The sequence below is a fragment of the Chenopodium quinoa genome, unplaced genomic scaffold, assembly GCF_001683475.1.
Source record: "Chenopodium quinoa cultivar QQ74 unplaced genomic scaffold, ASM168347v1, whole genome shotgun sequence".
Classification (NCBI taxonomy): Eukaryota; Viridiplantae; Streptophyta; class Magnoliopsida; order Caryophyllales; family Amaranthaceae; genus Chenopodium; species Chenopodium quinoa.
The window spans coordinates 1,345,475-1,369,158 of NW_018742630.1; the positions used below are offsets into that span (position 1 = coordinate 1,345,475).

The window sequence follows — 23,684 nt, forward strand, 5'->3', positions numbered from 1 at the left end:
AAATTCTTAGGGTAGGATACCTTTCTATGAAGCAGATTTGGTTGGGGTTGTCCAACGTTTTTGGGAAATGGTGGTGTTCGATACGAGGGGCTAGCATTCTTGATTCCAATCACACATGGAGATGGTAGTTTTACATTGAGCATTAATCTTTACAAGATTCACATGCCTCTCTTCGAGAAATACTTGTATGACTACCAAAGTACACCTAACATATAAGGTTTTGTATACGTACAAGTACAAATACCTTGTTCTTTTAGGCTTATTTTTCATAATCAGTTCAATTCAACTCCATTTAATTTAACATAAACCAATTTTTATCAAGTTCAGTTCTATTCAGTCCGAAAGAACAAGACCTAACAACGGATAATGATAAACGATATCAGGAGAATTTTCTAACTTGGGAGCAAGCTGCCCCTTATTGTGTTCTTAATAATTTATTGATTAGGGAAGGTATTTAATTTTTTTTACCATTGAAAGGTTTTAGACTTTTAGTGCTTGTTTGGTTCAACGTAGGAAACAAATTGAAATCATATACCATGGGAAATGATTTCCCTTGCTAATTGTATAAAATTTTTAAAAAAACGTTTGGTTGAGATCATGGGAATTAATATTTCCTAGGAAATAACTTCCTATGCATTGTAGAAATTCACTCATCTAGGGAGGGCTAGGTGAGATATTTCCCATGCTATGTACGAATTTACATTTTCCTTGGAAATTTCTAACCAAACACAACGTATTTTAGCTATTGCCTAGGAATTTTTTATTCTTTGACTACTAATTCCTTAAAATAACATGGGTTTAACTTGGGTATTGCCCATTGACATTACTAGGAAAAACTGTAAGAAAAATAATACAGTACTAGAAATATAGGCGCTTTGGACAGTAAGGCAAATGATTTTCACACATGGAAAAATCCACCTCTAAGATAAAACTTCAAGTTTCATACAAAAGATTGCACAATAAGATTGTCGAAGAAAACCCAAGGGAACGACCTACTGCATGACCGAGACGGTAGCAATCTAGTGCAAAGCTACCAAGCATCTAAACCATATTCATCAACTTGCACAGAAGCTCTTTGCAATAATAACCCCCTTTAAGTTTGAAACATCAACAATTATCTGATGCTACAGTAAAAATAAAAGGCAAAGAGTTCTACCAAGGGCTACTGCAATTTCAGGTCAGGAGGTTGAGGACATCTTTCGCATCAGCAGTACTAGCACACTTGGCAAACTATGCCAGCCCGCCTAGTTAAACACATCCAAATCAATCACGCTCACTAATGGCCGTCAAGTGCTCATCGATCTCCTCGGTTGCAAGCGACCTGAAAACTGGATTCCCCACTTGAACAACTCCCACCTGGAAACAATTGGCAACTCATGCTGTTATGATTATAACCCTAGTAAAATCATAACTTTTTTAAATACACAGATTAGCATATTTCATTAGCTGATTTTGCATCAGAAGTTTCCAATGCAATAAGTTTCTGCAACGAAATTTCGAATTTTTGTTTCCCGAAGGACACCCATGAAGACAGTTTACAAGTCTATTAGTTAACCAAGTCCAATATTGTTTCCAAGATACGTATTCCATTAGAAACAAAAGTAAATCAGACATAACAAACTCAATAAATACAAAGCAACTTCATGAGATGTACCTCAATCTCAGTGGCCTTAAAATCCTCTTGCAGAACAGACTGAAGAGCAGAGATCGCAGTCTGCAAGCAAGAAAAACACAATTTTCAGTCACGTTAAGATCTATTGTTTTCGTCAAAAAAAAATAAAAAAAAAAGATCTATTATTAGCACAAGATGTATCCAACTATCCACTAATATCTATAAATAAAAAATTAGCAATGAGAAATGGCAGATCACAGATGTAAATGTCAATAGATGTTACATCAACAGCACCAAATGGTGACAAATACTTTTTGTAGGTAAATTTTCAGAAACATAAATTACCACTTTTACAAGTATCATAACAAATGTTTACAGCACAGATTAAAGCTTTTCACTAACTTCGCAATTTAACTCAGGAATTTCCCAGCGCATGGCATGAAGCAGTAAGAATGCAATGGCACAACACCCTCTTATAAATAAGAATTTACAAAACAAAGCAATAACATAAAAGCTAGCAGTCTAGCACGTATCAGAAATCAAAGAAATCTTAACACACCAGTATCACTCTCTGCGTCAAATAATATCCACTAACAAGATATTAACTAACAACCATTAGTTGAACTAAATATTCTCTTAGCCCCAATGCAAAGACATATTTTAGACAAAATCTGCAAGTAAAGTAGCAGATCCTCCAAATGAATAATTAATCAGTATAGCACTGCTGATTTCAAATTTGATAATCACATCCCCGCTTCCATATTTCCCTTCACACTAGAATGTAAGAAAGAGAAGACGCATATCGTTGCAGCAATTGAGGTTACAAAAGAAAAGCAGGCTAGATTGCATACCTGCACAGTTTCCTCATAGGAGAAAGCAGGATCATTTTTCATTTTTTTCTCCAGAAAATTAATGGCTTCTTGATCTTTAGCTCCAGCACTTGTGGCCTATAATAAACAAGCATATAATCAAAATTGTTTCCAAACTTCTGCCACAATTAAAACTGACATAAATAATACCTGGCTAATTTCTACAAAAAAAAAAGGGTGCAAGTTTAGACACAATTCACAAAATCATCCCCAACTTGGAATAAAAAGCCAAGCAACCTAGATTCACTACCCTTAAGTCTTTAATTGTATTCTAATACCCACCAATTACCACTAAATAACCACTAATTGTTTACAAACCCTATACCTTGATAAAATTCCTATATATCTATCAAATAAGCATGTTAATTAAACTAGTAACATTACTCTTTAATATAGGCTACAATCACCAACATCTTCAACTACCAAAACAAACACAATGACCACCCAAGTGAACACACAATCTGAAGAACAATTCAAAATACAACCCGATCTCAGTCTCTCTCTATCATATGGCAGATAGAAATGATGGTGTGCACCTATGACCACCAAAAGGGATAGCTATTGATCACTCAAACCTGTCACTACTTTCCTTTCGATGAGAACGATTAGTATTTACTCCTTCCGTTTCATATTAATCATAATAGTAGGCATTGCACAAAGTTTTAGGAAAATTAAAGGGTTTGGACCAAAGTGTGAATTTTATAACATAAAGTATAGGTTTTTTTTAGGGAAATATAAAGTATAATTAGCGCCATAGTGGGGGTATAATTAATTAATACTGAGAGAGTAATTTTTTAAAAAAAAATTGTGTAAGTGGGATTGGTGAAAGAGAAAAATAATAAAATAGTAGTGAATCATTATCGAATAAGGTAATGTTGCAATTTCAAAAGCAAATGAAAAAGAAATTGTCAGAATTAATTTGAAACAGAGGAAGTAGGCTTAAAGAGAAGTGAATTGTAAATCGAGAACAATTGTTTAAGAGTAATTCACAAAATGCTGATGAATTGAATGAAAGAAATTAAGAGAAAGGGGAGGATAGAAGAACTTAGATTGTTACTAAATGATGTTTATATTTCTCTCTTTTAAAAATCATGGGCTTTGTATCTATTCTAAATTAAGCCAAAACTGCAAAATCATACAAGTACCAGACTTCAATAAAGGGATTTAGGGCTGAAGAAGGGATGTAAACAACAGACTGGGTGATTGATGGTGAAAGGTGGCTTTGAGAATTCAAATGAGGACTCAAGGGTGGTTATGAGAATAATCCCCTCAATAAAAGGTAGTTATTGGTTTAGAATCCTGCGTCAAGTAGAAAGTAGACGTTTTAATGGATGAAAATCACAACAGGTTTAAAGGGGCCTTCAATTCAATGTAACATATAGATTCTAGCCTTTTTACAACCTTACCTAATAGTTTATTATAACTTAAACAAAGCAGCTCGAGTTAACACCAAGCAATGACCACACCATCTGAACTCTATTCTAAGTTATCATGACTCACCTAGTCACCTGTAGATATTATAAATCTCTAAATGATAGGAGCATATCGTGGATTAGTTTATCCAAAAAGAATACCTTGTGACCATAAAAGTGGCCAGCGGGATCACATTTAAATAGTTGAGGTCCATTCTCTTCATCAATTCCAATAACAATAGCCACTACATGTATAGGAAAAAAAAAAAAGGCATTTAGGAAAGGCCAAATGCAAAATCACAAAATAAATGTCAGAGGAAAAGATTTATTATGAGAAGCAGAAGCAGACTTGGCACACACCTACTCCAAGAGGTCTCATGTAGGCATGCTGGGTATATACTTGAGACTTATCTGCAATCCTATACACGAACAACAAATGAGTTATAACATCAAAATCACATGCCAAAAGTTGAATAGTCCAAAAAATTCTCTTGTGTCACCTGAAAATAACAATTAAACAAAACAGGAGGGGTGAGGGGATTTAACATCAACAGAAACCGTGCCCACCCCCCCACCCCCCCCCCCCCAACAAAAAAAAGAAAGGCCATACACTATAAATCACAGAAGAGCAGAAAATTGATATTATATACTTCGTACAATTAAGAAGCTATGACTGTCATTATTTACTATCCAAAGAGTAAACCTAGTAGGTACACATTAATTCATTACTTTAATTAGTTGCATAGCTCAGTAAGTCAAGGAAAGTAGAGCTCAGCTGGCCTTCTTTCATTAGGCCATTAGCTGAAGACTTTCTTGCTTTAGAAAATGTTAAATATTGCTTAAACGCAGGCACGCAAGCACAAGGGGGTAAATAAATTTTTTCCTATTTCTTTGAAAAATAGATAAATAATTTATTTTTATTTTAAAAAAAAAAAAAAAAAAAATCACATCTCTAGCAAAGTTAAAGATCAAAAAAAGGGAAAAAAAAAATCAACAATAAAAATCCTAAAAGATCAAATATGTAAAGTTTATCAAAAATCAAGCCCTCAGCTCTTATTGAACTAGTTCAAACTGGTCTTATGTATACACATTTCACTAAAGCCAGTCCCTTCCAGAGCAGCAGTAATACTGACAAGATGACAATGCCAGTAATAATAATAATAATAACAACAACAATAACAATAAAAATACTCCGTAATAATAATAGTAATGAGAAGAAGACGAAGACGACAATGAAGAAGGTGGTAATTGTGGTGGAGGTGGTGGTAGTTTATATTGCCAAATTGCCAAGAACCAAAGCTGCAGCTCATGAAAAGGAGGCTTATATGAAATCAATCAAAGCATATAAATTTTCCATCATTGGGCTATTTCAAAAAAATTTAACAAAGTCAGAAAGTCATTAACCAAAAGCAGCGAACCCCCCCCCCCCAAAAAAAAAAAAAAAAAAGAAAAAAAGAAAAAAGAAAAGAAAACCTCTTTCATTGAAAGATAGAAAGAGAGCATGATGTATATTGAAGATTGAAAACAAAGAATTTCAATAATAATAAAAATAATAATAATAAAGACTATTTAATCATTGTTGAGGATGTAGCAACAATATTTTGATTATGATACACAAATTTTTTTAAAAAAAGATGCTAATAGACAAGGAAAACATATGCAGTACACAACATTAGTCATTGGACATGAAGCAGAACAAATGCATCATGTAACCACAATTTTAATTATGTTCAATATGAGGTTGAATAATTTCTCATTTCAGTGACTCTGTGAACATGTGGCACAACTGGGGCACAAGTGAACAGCACCAGGGTCTAAAAAAAGATGTATACACTTTTTTTTACCAATATGTGGCACCTCTGCTAACAAAGTACAGTGCTATAATCTTGAAAATATAGTTTACCCAAGTAATCAATGAAACCAGAAACCTCCAACATTCGATTCAAGGCCTCTTTTATAAGTATGTTCACTTTTCAGAATTTGTAGACCACTTTTATATCAATTACAAGCCAGTTTGTATACACTTAACAGCAAACACAACACAAAGGCAGCCTATAAATTTAAACAAGAATTTCTCGCCTACTAAAAAATTGATCATCCATATTCAAATTCTAGCTTCTCTTATCAGTCAACAAGATAGGTTCATTATCTGTCGAAATTAGGAAATAATACCATCTAGCCAATGAGTCCACTGGCATTTCGTATCCATATTTATGACGAAACTCAGCTGCTTCATTCCTTGCTTGTTGAACCAAATTCCTAGAATCAGCTGATCAAAGAAGCCACCTCATTAATAGTATGAATGTTTTCAAACAATTGACTAATGAAATCTAAAATTGTCAAATCAATAATTCATCTCAACCAATTACATTGAGCAATCAACTTTAATTATAAATACTCCGCAGTACAAAATATATTATACACAATACACATGATCAACAATAGCTTCTCAATTCACTCATCGAAAACAAAGCTCATACATCAATGACCATGACTAACCCATCACAACAACATCATCCAAGAGCTCAAATTGAGCACAATTCCAAACTTTTAAGAGATTTTAATTAAAACCCATCACATTGAAACTATCTTCAATCCATTACCACTACGAGTTCAAGTTAACATGACTCAAGCCCTCAAATTCTACTTAAATATTGTCATCATGATTTCATCGACTTACTTTCATGATTAATACTAACTTACAACTTCCTTTGGAGAAAATTCTCATATTCATAATAACACACCTCAAAATCCCAACATTCTTCAATCATTCTTCTCCATTTTAATCATTGGAAGACCAAAATCATGAAAAAAATCAAATCACCCACCTGTCATTCCAGTGGCAAGCAACCCTATAAACTTGGTAATTTTGAAAAGGTGTGAAACACTAGTTTGATCCAAAAGTTTGTCCTGTAATCCAAACATCAACCAAAAACAATCAAAAAAACACCCCCAAATCATCAAAAATTAATGGGGAAAAAAAATTACTAACAGGAACTTTCTTCTGGGTGACGACACAAACTGAATCTTTCCCACGAACAGCAATCGATGTAATTCCACCAGATTTCACTGCCTTAAACGCATATTCTGATACCCAAAAAAAAAAATTAAAATCAGCGATAAACCCTAGAAAATCATTGAAATATATAAAAGTGAGATTGAAATGATAGATCTTGAGGATGAAATTGAGCGTACCAACTTGGAAGAGACGACCTTCAGGAGAGAAGATCGTAATGTGTCGATCGTAGCCTGCTCCGCTGCCTCTACTCATGTTTGTTTGTTGTTGTTCTGCTGAATCAAGTGTGAATTTAGGAGAGAGAGAAAAGGGAGAGAGTGAATTTGGGAAATGAGGAAAAGAATTTCGTTGGGGTTTAAACTTTAAAGTGGGGAAGTAGTAGCGCTTTTGGTGCCTTTTTGCGCAAGCCAGCCTCGTCTTTGCTTTATGCCGTTGCTAATTACCGATACTGCCCTCGTGATTTTAGCGTCTTCGGTGAGAATAGAGGTGGCAAATGAGTTGTTCGGATGAATGTTTTTAGTGAGTAATGACTATTGTGTAGTCATTTAAGTTGGATTTGATTGAGGTCGTGTTTAATTAGGTCCGATCAATATTTGGTTTTTGCATACTTTAGTCACCTTAATACATGTATTAAGGTTGGAATGAATTGGATAGACTTTGATTTAGGGCAATTTCTAACTTTAAGTCACCTTGTTCGAGTTGGGATAATTTTGTTAGGTCTAGGCAAAATTAGTGCTCATAGTAACTGTTTGAGTAATTCTGGATGTTAACTAGTACTTCGTATGTGTTAACTGCTTAGCTGGTTGTTAGAGGCTTGCATTCTACAACGTTAAGAGAAGAAAGGATAAAATGCTTTTTTTCCATTTTCCAATTGAAAAATCAATCCTAAAAATTAACAGAACGGAGGAGGATGCATATTTAGCCCTCAAAACCAAAATTACAATCAAGTGGGGGAAAAAAAAAAGTGTTTTACTTTCACAACAAATAGATTACTAAGTGTGATTATTCTTCAAATTTGACAAACATTAATGTTATGGGTTCAGACCGGCCTACATGCTGTAGCCACTGCTCTCTAGAAGGGCAGCTTGGAGATGAGATACATGCTAAATGTCAATAACCAGAGGTATTGAAGAAATTAAGTACAGGATGTAAGAAGGCAAATGAAGAGAAAAATGGTGTAAGACTACTGCGACCTCATCCTCTTGTCAGCAGTACCAGAAAAATCTGCTGAATTCCTTTTTGAGTTAGAATGTTGAGTGGCTTGACCATCTTTCGCTTTATTGCTTCTTAAAAAGTTGGAGAAGGAAGGAACAGGTGGTAGCACTATTTTTTGTGCTATGCTTTCTGATGATTCAGCAGTTGCAGATGGATCAATTCTACTTTTTTCATAGATAATTTCTTTCATAGGTTTAATGGAATTATTTGAGGAGGAAGTTGGCTCCAGAAGGGAAACCTCCTTTTTCTTCAAGTTGTTATTTGGGGTGTTGGACTGCAGCTTGTTAGTTAGATCATTTACAGTTGCAGTTGATAGCCACCTTGCTGTACTAGCCATCTGTGATAGATAAAACGTTTTCCCGCCTTTTTCACATTTCTTGTAGCATTCATTTTCAAGGATTGTGACGGCTGATTCAATGTCAACACTGTAAAGTGGTAATCAAGGAAAAGAGTTAGCCAAGATTCCACGAGAAAATAAACTTCATAGTATAAAGAAAAAGAAGGAACTGGCCTCATCAGTAAGATATAATACCCGAGTATTAAAAAAACCATACAGAAGTAGCTAATATTATCCCCTCCTGTTCAATCTTTCAAAGGTATGGAAATAAACAAGCTATAGGTAGCTTCTCTCGAGGGAGGAAAACAAATACAGTAATGTGGCCACTGCCCTTAAGTGAAAGAGCAGAGGATTTGGGGCAGAGATATTGGAAAACATTTGTATCAGATGAAAGACAAATCTTTTTTTGAAGGGACATGAAAGAACTATCTTAGTATAAAGGCTTCAGTTGCCTAGACTCACACAATATGCCACACGAGTATCACACATTCCTGACTCAATCCTTCAATTAAAAAGACAAAGAACCAAACAAAACCCTGCCGCCTCATAAGTATAATGTGAATAGCAGGAATGTTCACATGACAATTATTTTGAGACAGAAATAGGAAGTTAAAAATAATTATAGGAGAAAGAAACCGGCAAAAAAAGATTAAATGAAAGAGACTGAGAAAAAAGCATATGATTTGAATTTGAGGTTAAGCAACAAATTAAACCTGCCAAGTCGTTGATTTTCCTTCAAAGCATTTGCCAGCCGTTGCTTGCATGATTCTCTTAATGTGTCGGATATCAAATTTTTGTCTTTTCTACTAGTCTGCAATTAGCGTGATTAGATTACACAGGATATAAGAATGTACAATAAAGAAAAGGAAGGAAGACAGAAGGCCAACTAAATGCATATGACTACATGCATTGGCAAAGGCATAAGAATAGAATATATAAAAGAGAAACAGACCTCTTTCTGAGAGCCTTGGTTCTGATAATACTTTTCTTCTGCTCGCTGCAATATATCAAGTTTTTCACTTAACCGAGATCTTGATGAAAAGCCTGAGTAGCTCAGGCTTTTTAATGCTTCCCCTTCCTCTGAATTAAGAAAGTATTCAGTGATGGTAATGAGATGGTGATATAACGAAAAAAAAGCTATTGTACATTGTACCAAGCTCAATCAAAATTCAATCACAAATAACTGCCAGCTCATAAGGCTCAATAGTGAACTTCAACCAATAAGCCAGATAGGTTATTACCATCAGAATCTGATATTTCTTCTTCAGAATCACAAGATTTATCATCACTACGATTCCAAAATTCACTATACCATTCTCCATCAACATTGTTTGAGGAACTTCACAGAAAAATAGAAACATATTAATATTGGCCCAAAAAGAAGCAAATAAGAACACTGCAAAAAGAAGACAACACATAGTGAACATTTTGAAGCGTATCAGCAAAAGAAAGACAAATAAAAATATTCGAACATGACTGATTCCTACTGACACAGTTAGCACTTTGTCATAACTCATAAGCCTCACAAAACACCAGCAAAGAGATGAGAGCAAGATGTTTAAGAGTTTAAGGAATTGTTAATGGATAAAATAATGGTGATCTTCGAAGCAATTTACAAATAATTTCCAATATAAACTCAGTAACCCTCTGACTCCACAATAAATAGTCAATGACAATATCATGATAAATTAATCAAATGATACAAACCAGACTACCTGTTTATATCAACTCTAGCCAGCACGTTTTTCTGTCGAGCTGCTGAGGAACTTAACTGCTCCAGGTGCTTAGCCACTAAATTTGGCTGTTTGCAGGTATCACATGTTTTTCTGCAGAGAGATGCAGGGGCCTACAGTTTGAGTAGAAAAGAAGAACAAAAGGAAATAGAAGTTCAGTCTAAATGGAGCAAAAAAAACCTATGAAGTACTATATAGAATTTATCAATTTTTTTCTTTGTTGTGAAAAGGATGATCTACATAAAAAAATATTTAAAAATAATAAAAGCACACCACCTTTTCCCCAAAGCTCTGAAGAATTTTCTTCCTACGGCAATCAGCACCTTCACAGTACTCAACCATCTGTAATCACAACCAGGCAAAGTCAGTTCACTATTCCATTATTTCCCTCACCTCGTCTTGCCTTTGTGAAAAGACCACCTGTCTAAAATCATCGAGTGACTTCTTTGACGATGCATCTTCCAAACTTGAGGACTTTGATTTCTTGTTTTGAGGATTCTTCAGAATAAATTCCTGCAATATTGAAATTATTGCAGTTAAGATTTCGGCAATTATGTAGCCTTATTGTAACCTGAAAAAAAAATCAGGACATAAAAATCCAACCATTCTCTTGCGATCGTCAATGCTATAATATAAAACACTTCGACATGGCAACTGATCACGTCCAGCTCTACCAGACTCTTGATAAAATGCTTCCATTGACTTTGGGATATTGAAGTGACATACAATTCGAACATCCTTTCTATCTATTCCCTAAAGTTCAGCCAAAAGAGTCACAGATTACTTACTACTTTATTTCATTTAAACAATATAGTAAATTGTCAATAGTTGGGATTCCCCAGCTTAATATTTACAGAAACACGTACCATTCTGCGTGAAACATGTCATCTTCTATCACTTTATAGTCCCTTACAGAGCTCCATCCCAAATTGCAGCAAGTAATACAGTGAATGCATAAAAAACTATCTATAAGTTTCAGTGTTAATGTATTATAATATTAACAACTACGCTTTGCCAAAATGAGAAAAGAAAACACAGCACAACTTCTATTTGTTGTCATGCAAGGACATTTACATAAATTAATCAGAATAGTCCAATAATGCAAGAGTAAAATGATTTTGACTTAAGTCAGCACTTCTTAGTTATATGAAGTTCACCAACATAGATCTAATCAGTTTGCCAAAATACGTACGTTTAGAGATGATAAGAACAAAAGTGCCAAGATAGCTAGATTGTGCTAAATCCTCGCAGCAGTTCATACAATGCCTAATAAGCAGTTCATAAGGCCCAAAGATAAATATACATCTAAAGATAAAAAAATAAAAAATTATAAATATAGAAGTAGTCAGACACCATTTGAAATACTACTATAAAGAAGAAAGTGGCGTAGATTCTTTCTTTTTTTTATTGTCCAATTTTATTGTTCAAATTAACAAATGCATATTCAGCCAATCGTCTTTCTCTATTGCTGCTATAGTTACACTATATTGGGTTCAATCCCACTCGATATCAGATTTGATTTTTTTATAAGCACCAATCCAGAAATCACTGAAGTGCAATGCTATATTGGTATCATAAAAAAATCATACCCAAAGGCAACTGTGGCCACAACAACTTGTATCTTCGAAGAAATCCAATCATCTAAGACAGAGCTTCGTAATTTATTGTTCAAACCAGCATGGTAAGCTAAGGGAAAGGCAAAAGAAACATCACAATTTAAGTGAATAGAAAACATCATAAGAAGATATTGAAAAACATTACAAGAAAGACCATATTAGTTACCAGCGCATGATATGCCATTGCTCGACAAGTGAACAGCCAGAGCATCACAAGCTGATCTCTCAAGGCAGTAAATAATTCCACAGACATCTCCACAGGATTTCATTACCCCACATAAATCAGCATAGCTATCATCTAGAAGATCTTTATATCGAACTGCATCAATAAAAGCTTACTCAAGAATATGACCAAATCAATGACATACCAAATACAAGGGTAACAATAACCTAATCCCTCTATCTCTGTTTGTTTGCCCCATTGGGGTTTAACACGCTTTTTAATGAAAGTATAAGGTAGAGCGAAAAGGATAGTGGTTGTGTGCGGGCTCCAACATTAGAGAAAAAAGTAACCATATAGGAAATAAAGCCAACATTAGGACATCCCAAACAAGGAATATGGGACAAGCAAAAAGGGATGGAGGGAGTATCTCATAAAAAATGACATGCTGCAATCAGAATATCTGGATAAACTTAAAAGAAAGAAAATAAGGGAGAAACAAAGAATGTAGGGAGGGAAGAAAAAAATAAGAAACGGAAGAAATTTTCTGTCACAAGCATAGATACACTACCACGTAAACTTTGAACTTGTAAAGCATCTCATAAACACTTTTTATTTCAATAAGCATAGCCATCAACTCAAGAGAACATCAATATATTACTATCTTCTCAGATCGTTACATGAGTACTCACAACCTTTTCTCTGATATAAAATCCACCAGAAGGTTAACAAGCACTTAAATAGAATTATAATGGTGACTTGGTGTTTATATTCAAATTTTCAAAATGTACGGAAAACTTCCAACACTCAAAGAAGTTTTATATTGACAAACAAAGAAACATAATAATGAGCCTAAAGCAAGAAGTAGTACCACAACAAGTGACAAGTTTTGGAAAAAATATTGACAACCATCAGCAACAATCCAATAAGTATATGAATATATGATCATGTGCATCACTTCAGAGTTAAGACTGAATTCAACTACATGCTTTACAAATAACACACAAAAACTATGACTAATAAAAACTTTGAAAATATTTCATCTATGGACCAAGAGTCTATGGTCTCTCTTGGAATCCAAATACATAAAACCATAATACCCCTCACCCATATGCTTTTTAAATTTTCTAAAAAGGCCGATAGCACACATGGAACATATTCATATATTCTCCTCTCAAGGCAAGGTCTTGTCACAAAAGTTATTTCCCCTTTTCTATCTTCTTTTCACAATCTTATTCTCTTAATGAAATAATATTAATTCATATTACTTCCTTTTGCTGATAGACAGATGATAAAACCAGCAAATGAATGAGAAACTAAATAACAAAATTTTAAGGAATTCACCTTCATAATGTATATTAGGGCGATTGAAGGATGATTTTAGGACTAAAGGATTTTGCAAGCACAATGATTGAATGACATCAGTCTGAACCCTGCACTCGAGGGAAGAAAGAGAAACAATATAAATAAAGGATAAAATAAAGGTATTAGTAAGGAATAAATAGAAGTTCAACACAATTCTTAACACGAGGAAAATTCAATCCCATTAATTCTACAAGCAGTCTAATTTTGCAGCTATGTTTGATTTACAGGTACAAATGTCTTACTTTATCATTAATCAGTAATTATTCTAATCTGAATGCATCTATCCACCATGATTTCGTTACTAGAATGCTTCTCTGAAACCCATAATAACATGATCTGATGGCCATATATATAGTAATTGATGAATATCATAGATTACAATTTAGCAAACAGTTGTAGTACTCAAGTATCTATATACCTATACTAAAGGGAGTTTTTTAAGAGGGATTTTTTTTTTTTTTTTGGGCCGAATCATTAGTTGGCCTTTTATTATTTATTTATTTATTTATTTATGTATTATTATAATTGACTATTGAGTTACATTTCTCTAGAGACTTCTATATTTCAATTGCTATTGATTTTAAAAACCGAGCCATGTTTGGGAATTATTAGTGTGATAATAATTGATTGTCTACATTTTTATTAGGATAAAAAGATAAGCATAGAGAAGGCTATAGGTTAATCAAGCATTCATTTCAAGCAGAAAATCAGAATTATTCGGAATAGCAGCAGAAGGAATGAGAGGTGTGAGACAGTATGAAAACAAGGAGAGGAAAATTAGAAGACATTAAAATGCAGGACCAAAAAAAAAAAAAAAAGGTGGTTAACAGTATAGAGAGTTCAATGGGCTAAAATGGAGTATACCCCCTCCATCATAAGAAGCTGAAATTTCTTTAGTTTATTGTCAAAGACTCAAAAGTTCTTTTCCATAATTTGCATATTGAAATTATTTGACATTATGCATAAACAAGATATATGTAAGTGGTAAATGATAGGACTAAATAAAAGAGCACAATGGATGACGTTTTGTACAAAACTTTAAAGTGTGTTTGGATTGAAGGAAATGGAGGGAAAGGAAGGGAAGGGAAATGGAGGGGGGGAGTATCTTTCATTTGGATAACAAATGAGGAAGGACGGGAATTGGAGGGGAGAGAAATGGAGGGATTAAATTGTAAGAAATTTGAGAGATTTTGGAAGGAAAACTCATCATTTTTCCCTCCCCTCCCTCCTCTTCTTTCCCTTCCCCCTTCTTTATCCAAACATACTTTTAAAGTTTATCCAATTTTTGAGGGTGGAGGGGGTACAACTACTGCAGTGCTGGAAGCTCCTATAACATAAAATAGCCAATTTAGCAGCAAGGGTAACTTAAGATAGCAATTCCTTTAGGGAAACAAAACCATAGGAAGAATTAATAACATTTTAACGTCAAATTGCAGAGACTGAAAAAAATGGCATCATGTGTGAGCATTATTATATAGAAATACTATTAAGTTATTAATTGTAGCAAGTCTAGCCACCACTGGAGGACTTTGAAAGAAGTGACGAATAAGAGTAATATGTGCAGCTTACTTTGGTGCAGCCGTTGCTGTCAATGCCAAAATTGGGACATCTGGAAGGATGTCTCTCAAAGAAGACAGTTTCCGGTAGCTTGGCCTATGATATAAATTAACTGTTAATGAAAAAACAATTAAACCAACCCATTTGTAAAGTGCAGTAGCAGAAAATCCACATAAATGTAGTTGTAGCTGATTTAGCTTAAAAGTCTCAAAAACTGAGCTTGAGCCTAATGAAAGCAAAAGAACGCATAATGGGTGGAACATCAATTATTAATTAACATATTGAGAGTGAATGTGCATGTAACACACAGTATGTGCCATCAATTTACCTAACAATGCCAAGAACATGTCTGCTAGATGTAGTCAATACAAAACCATAGGAGTAATTTGTATTACATAATAGAACCTTATCTAAAATATATCACTGTTTATAGATAGGGCTGGCAAAACGGGTTAGGGTTGAGATTTTCGACCCAAAAACTTAAATGGGTCGACACAAACCCGACCTAAAAATTAAATGGGTTAGGTTAAGGTTGAAAATTCCAACCCGAAAATGACCCACTAAACCCGAAATCATTTTCGGGTCAAAATCAGGTCAGGTCAACCCGAACCCGACCTGCCTGATAACCCGAACATGTATTAGTTAGATTAAAAAATAAATAAAGAAACCTATTTATTTATGTAATAAAATTCGGCCCCACCCAATATAGGTTCTAATAATATCTAAAACCCTAAAATCCCAAATGGCTTTCCACACACATTCTCAGGCCGCTGGAGGCTCTTTCTCTCTTATGTTTCAATTTTCTCTCTCTTCAACTTTCAAGTTCTCAAGATTTCAAACCTTAAAATCCTTTGTGAGTCGCTCTCCATCTTCAAATTTCCTGATCTCCTTCACGTTTTAAACGTTTAACCAAGGTAATTTGCTGATTTCAAATTTTCTTTTATACGTTTTTGTTTTTTTTTTCTTTTTAAAATACGGTTTTGTTTTAGAATTTTGTTGTTGATGTTGTTAATATGCTTAAATTTCTGTTGTTAATTTTTATTGTTGTTGATTTGTTGATATAAATTATACATGTTCATATAATTTTTTATATAATTTCTTTTATACAGTTCTGTCAAATTATTCTTTGATAGTTATGTTTAATTTGTGATTTGAAGGTACTTTGTGGAAGAAGCCAGTTAGATCCGACGGTAATAGGTTGATGCATGTGCGAAATTTGGGTCAGATCTTAAGCTACTTCAAGTAGAAGCTCACAAATTCAGAAGTTTTGTACATGAGAAAAATTTATGTAAATTATTTGCATTATAAAATGTAAATTATTTATTTATTTTTTGCTTTGAATAAATCTATGTAAATTATACGTATGTAATTTGTGAGTTTATACAGCTGTGAATTTACCATATTAAATCGATTCTAATACGAATTAACAATGCCAAATCTGCCAAAAAAAATATAAAAAATAAATAAATAAAATCAGGTCAATTCAGGTTGACCCGAACCCAAAAAAATCAGGTTCAGGTTGAGCTTTCTGACCCAAAATATTAAACAGGTCAGGGGTTTTCAACCCGAAACCGAAATGACCCAAACACGAACCCGACCCGATGTGTTTGCCAGCCCTATTTATAGGAAGGATGGTTTGTTGGAGAATTACCTACGTAGGATGTGAGATGAGAGAAATAATAAAGAATGTTGGAGTGGGGACCATAAGGAGAGAGAAATAATTTAAAAGGTGGTAGTGGGGACCAAAACAGAGATAGATATAATTCAAAACAGTAGTTTGTTTCAAAAAGGGAAAGTGGGTCATATAAAAGAAAAAACACACTGAGGTTTTTTTTTTCTTCTAGTGCTGACTTGCTTAAATTAATTAATCTAGCAAAGTACTCTATCAAATTACTTGATGCTCACAATTATGAAGAAATTATATAGGGAAGCTATTGCTCCTGATAAAAAGCATGCAATAATGGGGATAGATTGTCATAAAAGCTATTTAACAATGGTTTTCTCCATCTAATGACTAAGCAGAATAATGCTTTTCCACCCCAAAAAAAAACAGAAGCATCTTTGATTTTAATCTCAAAGAAACAGACCTGTGAAGCTTTTGTCCTGATTTCATTTAATATATGTGAAAATTTAAGGATAAAATGCACCATAAGAGCAATGCAGATGACTCAGTGCAAGGAACTCATGGAAAAGATCCAGATAACAAACCCAAAAATAAAACTAGATAGCAGATAGTCACTTGCTTGAGGTGAACCCATATTATAGCACAAACCTGAAGTCATGACCCCACGATGATATACAATGCGCCTGAAACATTTGAACAGAAAACAAAAAAAGAAAACACACACAGTTAATACTTCAAGGTAACCAATTCTTGAATTCCAATCACTGGCACAGAGATAACAGCACACCTCATCTATGGCAATCAAATGCAACAGCCCCCTGCCATGATTTTGACAACTTAATGCTGAAACCTGATGTAGCTATCAACTCTGGAGTCACATACAGCAGCTTCAGGGAAGGTTTTCCAGAGTTCAGGTCCTCGTAAATCTAGAGGAAAGACAACAAGGTCAATGCAAATGAGAAGCTATAGGGAAAAGGAGAAAGATCAATATAGTCGATATAGATCTAAAGAACAGAATAAAAGAGACAAAACTGGTAAAATTGATCATAAATTGGCACAGCAAAGCCAAGGAAAACATAGTAAGGCAAAAACATAAGAAGAGTAGTTCAGTTTGGAATCCACAAAGTGCATAATGGTGATTGAATGATCCCACACGGCCACATGTGAGCTTCTGATTGTATCCTGACGGAAAAGGTTGCTTTGATCTAATCATCAAATTGACAGTATAATAATTATATCCAACAAGTGACACCATTTCAGAGCATATACAAGTCACTACCATCAGTCCATCACCATCTAAAATTTATTCTGTCTTCACTATACATTTGATTTGGTGATCCACATGAAGAAAGCCTCTGAAGTGGCAAGGCTTTTTGTAATCTGGGTAATCCATGGTATACAGCTGGCTTTCAACCCTGGTCAACTGGTGTGTTTTGCAGTCAAAACTTTTACCAATATCCATGTTTCCCCAAAAAAACCTTTGCACTCCTAAGTTACCATTTGGAAGGCCACCACCCCAAAAACTGTCAAACTGACACTATGCGGCAATAAGAGCCTTCACACATGGAAAACACTACTTTTGTAACCTATTCATCCAATATTACTTTTCCTAATGATTTTTTTGGGAACTTAATACATGTTTCATATTATGTGTAACATTCACTAAAAACGGTTGCTACACATTATGTGCAACAAATGACTTCTTTCCTATTTAAGTTGTCATTTCTATCAATCTCTCTTCTTCTCACTCTGAGTACGTGTCAAGGCCTTTGTGCACATAATATGAAACAGAGGTAGTATTAGTATATAAGGAAAATATATACTTCCTCCATTTTTTATTTATTGCACCACTTGCCTTTTAAGGAAATTTCACAAATATTGCACCATTTCCATTTTAGGAAACAAAATATCTTTGTTCACACTACAAATACCCAATATACCCTTACTTTTGCCACTTGATTTTTTAGTTTATGTTTACATTACATGGATAAATTTGTAATTTTACCCCTCTCTCTCTTCCTTATTCCCATTACCAAAAAAAAGTTTGCCAACCTCTATGGTGCAATAATAAAAGAACGGAGGAAGCATATAATATGAAATATTATAAAATTTGCTTCATTGTGTATTTTCAAGCATTATTTATATACGACTAAAAATTTTAATAATGTGAAAGTCAATACAACAACGACGACGACGACAACAAAGCCTTAGTCCCAAAATGATAATAATGTGAAAGTCAATGTGTGAAATATAATGTAGGACGAAGGGAATGCGTCATATTTATCAAAAAATGACATTTGAGATCAAAATCAATTTGTATCAATTAAATGCATCCTTAGAATTCTTGCAGTAATACATGAAAGAGACGAATACTCTTCATGTTAATCGACAAATAGCATGGTAGATAACCCTGTCATATATTAGATCCACCCTACGCCTTGCACTATAAGAGTTGGATAAGTTTAATATATGGTCATTTCTCTCTAATGTATCTCTAAAAAATTTACTAAGTTGTTCCGAGTCCGAAGACAAAATTGAAAAATTATTAATGAAATTCCTTTTCAAGCACGACTCAATGCTAAACGCTTAAGGCAAGGCATTCGCATTCCAAGCACATCATAAGATAAAACAATGCCTACGAACAACCAACCCACAAGGACCACAATGAAGATGTAAAATTTTAATGGTTGAAATTAAAGATAAACTGGATATAAAAGATAAATAATTCAAGTATTTATAATCAAACATAACATCTCACTAATGAAGAAGGTTACATCCAACAAGTTGTTTCAAATAACAATTTTTAAACAAAATCTTACTAGAATTTTCATAACGGAAAGGGGAGGTGAGCATAATAAATGGTCATGACATAACATATGATAAAAATTACAAGGGTACCATGTAAATTTCTAAAAATACAAATGGTCTACCAAATACAACTTTCACAAGTAGAAGGGAGCTGCATAGAAATCTACAAATATTTACTTCTTAAAACAACACTAGGAACTAAATGCATTGAGATCAGAAACTAGATCAACTGCAATGTCTAAAAGTAATATCTTGCCATAAGTTTTTTTTTTTTTTTTTAAATTCATATCAGTATTTAAATAAATCGCCAATGGATGCCTAGAATTACCTCTATCTATTTATACCAAATAATACATTAAGCTTAGTCCAACAGAATCTGTATGGGAGTGAACAGCACCATCACAGTTTAAGCAAATTAAGATTAGAACTTATATTAGAAACAACAAAGTCCCTTATGAGGTTGACCCTCAAGCATCCATAAAATTTGTGTCAGATATACAATCAAATGTCTAGTAAAAAAATAGAGACAATGCCAAAATTCAAGTGTGCCTACACTGATGAAATGTTTAGTTTCTGTTGTAATCAACCTTTCGCAAATGGCAACATGGAATGACAACTCAAAAACATACCCTCTCTCTGACAGCAGATGTCTGAGTTGAGGAGAGAAACTCAGCTCCAATGCCCTTCTCCTTCAAGGCCTTCACTTGGTTTTCCTAAACAAGATAATTTTCATGTGTATATTACACCAGAGCCTGGTAAATGGGAACAAAAACAATCAAAACAAAAGAGAAATAGATAATTCTATAATGAATACAATGCCCTTACCATCAAAGCTGACCACGAAAATGGAAGTGATCAATTTCAGTCATAGAATTGCAATTTAGCCATAAATCAAAGACGGTATACAAATCTCCTCAAGATAAAACAATTAGACAAGACAAATGACAATCACCTATTAAAGGGCAAACAACAAGGACAATGCCATTATTTGCAAGGGCAGGAATCTGATAACACATTGACTTCCCCCCTCCAGTGGGCATAAGACCAAAACAATCCCTTCCTGTATAAAAGGATCAAAAGTCGTAACCAGTACATCCAACTGATGCTTAGAGCATCATATATCATCAAATTGCATACAGTACTTCATTAGCATAACACAATTAGCAAAACTAAACTGGAAGATTAAAACCTGATAAAACAGCTTCGATGGCCTCTAGCTGCTTGCCTCGAAATTCAGAATGCCCAAAATGCCATCTCAATATTTTGACCAAAGCTTCCTTCCCACATTTATTCTTTGGTGTCCCACATATATTTTGCACAGGTAATGGTGATTTCTTCATTTTACTACTGGATTTCGAACCCTTCAATACAAAACATCATGGAAAATTATTTTTAAATAGGAAAACTTAATACTACTATAATTTTACCAGAAATAACCTACTCCGGGAGTTTACTTGGGTAGCCAGTTATTTGTTAGTATTCAGAGGTTCAAAGATTTCAAAGCATTGAGCGCTATTAGCTATTAACCAAAACTACCTACAAGACCCAGTAGGCCAGTAAGTGTAAAAAAAAAGTTACACATGTTGAACAGATCAGAAAAAGGTTTTCAAAAGAAGCATAGAAAACAATAAAGACCAAATTGAATTGAAAGGAATGAATCACCAGCAAAAACAAACTCCCCCAAACAGAAACTACAAACCAACTCATCCAATTCTACCACATATTTACTTATCAAACTTCTTATTCCCAAGCTTTTAAACTAGATTGATTGATACCAATTCCAAAAATTATTATGCACTATGGATGACAATTCGACTCTTGAAGACATACGAATGTCATAACTCCAGTAATCAACTCCCAACTTCAATTTAATTTACAAACCAAAAGAACATTAAGGGGCGTTTGGTTCCAAAAATGGAAAAGGAGTGGAAAGGAAACAAATTAGGGGGGGGGGGAAAGAATCATTTAGTTATTACCTTTTCATTTGTTTGGCTTAACCATGAAAAGGGTATTTGTTAAGAGGAGGATAAGGGCTCATTTGTTACCCAAGTTTTTGAAAGGTAACAAATGAGGGGTAACCATTACCCTTGGGTAATGGTAATTGTTACCAATGCCTTCAAACCAAACACACGGTAATGGTATCAGTTTAATCGAATCCGTTTCCAATCCAAAAAATACACTTACCAAACGCCCCCTAAGAGGGACAACATCTAAATAAAAATAGCATTTGTGTCACAAATTAGACATAATAACAACGAGAAATCGTAACAAGAAAGGCTGAAAGAGTGAAAGGGACGACGCCAAAATAAGTACATAACAACAGCATTTTTGCCACAGATTACGTAAATAAACATTAAAAGATAAATATACAACAGAATAAACAAGGCCATTACACCATACAATGGCATTGAAACTGCAAAAAGTTCCGAAATTTCGATACAAACTGCTAAAAGGCATGTAGAGTAAAAGTGACCTAGACGCATTTAGAGTATCAATAACCAAAATTCAAAATGCATTGAAATAATAAAGATAGATTTTAGATTATAATTAACAATTTTAGATTTAATTGAACGATAATTTGGGATATAAAATGAGTTCGTCGTCGTTACGAAAGGAGACAATTACAACAAATTTCGATCATGGAGGAGAGAGAAAAAGGGAAAGAGTTGCAAACCTAAAATTACAGAAGAGATTCCAACAATGTGAAAGAGAGAAACGACGGTACTAGCGAAATCAACAATGGCAGAGTTTTGCCGGGAAGAATACGTGAACTTGAACGGTTGAACCTCAACTTAAACTTCAACTTGAATGGTCCATACAATTATTTGGGCAACAACCCTCACCCCTTCACCAGTCACCAGCCTTGTTATTCACAGACGTCGGACGAGTATTTGGTTCAACTCATGCCCAAATCAGGATTTTTTACCAAATTAAGCCAACTTGGCAAATTATTTTGTAAAGTGGACTCGTGGCAAAAGTATTTCCCAAACTAAGCTTCTAAGGTAAAACGCTGTCTCAGACAGTGTTTTATGTTAGTTGACTTTTATACAAAAAGTTCGAATTTCCTAGTTAAGAAAAAAAAAACTCAAATACAGAAAACGCTGCCTCGGGCTGCGTTTATACAATTTAATGAAACGCTGCCTGAGGCTGCGTTTATTGTTCAAAGGAAAACGCTGCCTCAGGCAGCGTTTCTTGCGAGGAATATACTCAGTGTTCTGCATTCTTACTCTCATTCTCACTCTCACTCTCGTTCTCACTCTAACTCTCCTTCGCAACTCCTGCCACCGCCGCTGTCGGTACTACCTCCGCCGCTGTCACTTCCTCTGCCGTCGCGGAAGTGAGAAGGAGCTGCTGCCGCCATTGCCCCACTGTCACACTTATGATCTCTCGCTCACTCAATTCAGGTAAACCCTAAATTCATAGTATAATGTTGAAATTTGCTTTGAATTGTTGTATATTGTAGCAATTTGTCATGTAAATTGTATTAATGTGTTGGTAATTAGTAATGAAAATGTGGTAAAATGTTGATAATTATTGATGGTAATGTGGTAGATTGTTGATGAAAATGTAGATGAAATTGTTGATGGTAATGTGGTTTATTTTTGTGAAAATAATGATGAAATTGTTGATGTTAATGCGGTACTTATATGTGAAATTTTATGATGAAATTGGTTATAGTAATCATTTTGCATTGCAACCTAAACTAAGAGTTAATGAAATTGGTGATGAAATTTTTGATAGTGAGAATGGCCTTGTTTCATTGCTATGTATGTTATGTATGGTTCAATTAGGCTTTTTTTTACGTTGTTTTAGAGTTCGATTATCCTAAAATGTGATTTGGTTGTTATGTAGAATATGGCTACACAAAATGTAGTGTTGTTATGCCGGTGGGGAGGTGAAATTTTGTTCGATAGACCAAGTGTCGAGTACATTGGAGGAAATATGGAACCTATAACACTTGAACCTAACATGACAGTCATTGATTTGATGAATGAGGTTCATAGCAGTATTGGTTCAAACCCAATGAATGTTGAACTAAACATTAAAATGAGGTTTGAGACTGGTCATGGGGTTCAAGTGGTACCTGTCTCTACAAACAAACATTTGAAAGCTTTGAGGAGTATTGTCGCAATGAAGGGTGTTCCCAATGAGATATATGTAGAAACGGTGCCTATATGTACCCAACAAAGTACTCGGGCAAAACAACATGCTACATATGTCTCTGATTTCAACACCGCGTCCTTTCAAGTGCCCTCAAACCACATTCCATCGAATGAATATGGGATGGGAACTTTTAGTCGAATGCTGCATGACGATCAATTTCACATGCCGTTTAGTTCTCATATAGCATCACCTGTAC

General features: G+C 34.3%; 2 protein-coding genes and 1 long non-coding RNA gene across 3 annotated transcripts; 1 reads left to right on the forward strand and 2 right to left on the reverse strand.

Annotated features, from left to right (window-relative positions):
• Positions 1-867: 867 nt before the first annotated feature.
• LOC110721792 (proteasome subunit alpha type-6) lies at positions 868-7,286 on the reverse strand. Its single transcript, XM_021900991.1, has 9 exons — positions 7,089-7,286; positions 6,886-6,980; positions 6,722-6,803; positions 6,066-6,162; positions 4,254-4,312; positions 4,056-4,138; positions 2,464-2,559; positions 1,655-1,714; positions 868-1,356 (listed from the first exon to the last, which is right to left on the reverse strand). Exons 1-9 carry the CDS (start codon positions 7,162-7,164, stop codon positions 1,264-1,266), a joined length of 741 nt encoding a protein of 246 aa, XP_021756683.1. The 5' UTR covers positions 7,165-7,286; the 3' UTR covers positions 868-1,263.
• Positions 7,287-7,898: 612 nt separating this feature from the next.
• Positions 7,899-22,208, reverse strand: LOC110721793 (ATP-dependent DNA helicase Q-like 3). Its single transcript, XM_021900992.1, is given in 21 exon segments — positions 7,899-8,549; positions 9,175-9,272; positions 9,414-9,541; positions 9,703-9,800; positions 10,177-10,307; positions 10,471-10,536; positions 10,615-10,707; positions 10,798-10,947; positions 11,061-11,064; positions 11,784-11,880; positions 11,977-12,129; positions 13,315-13,403; positions 14,905-14,988; positions 17,165-17,199; positions 17,304-17,343; positions 17,345-17,442; positions 19,954-20,037; positions 20,150-20,157; positions 20,277-20,384; positions 20,514-20,685; positions 21,999-22,208. Coding segments are annotated over 20 exon segments (2,172 nt in total). The 5' UTR covers positions 20,665-20,685; positions 21,999-22,208; the 3' UTR covers positions 7,899-8,092.
• Positions 15,536-16,228, forward strand: LOC110721794. The gene is made up of 2 exons (XR_002511472.1): positions 15,536-15,806; positions 16,050-16,228. It is a non-coding gene; the product is annotated as an uncharacterized LOC110721794 (long non-coding RNA).
• Positions 22,209-23,684: the final 1,476 nt, after the last annotated feature.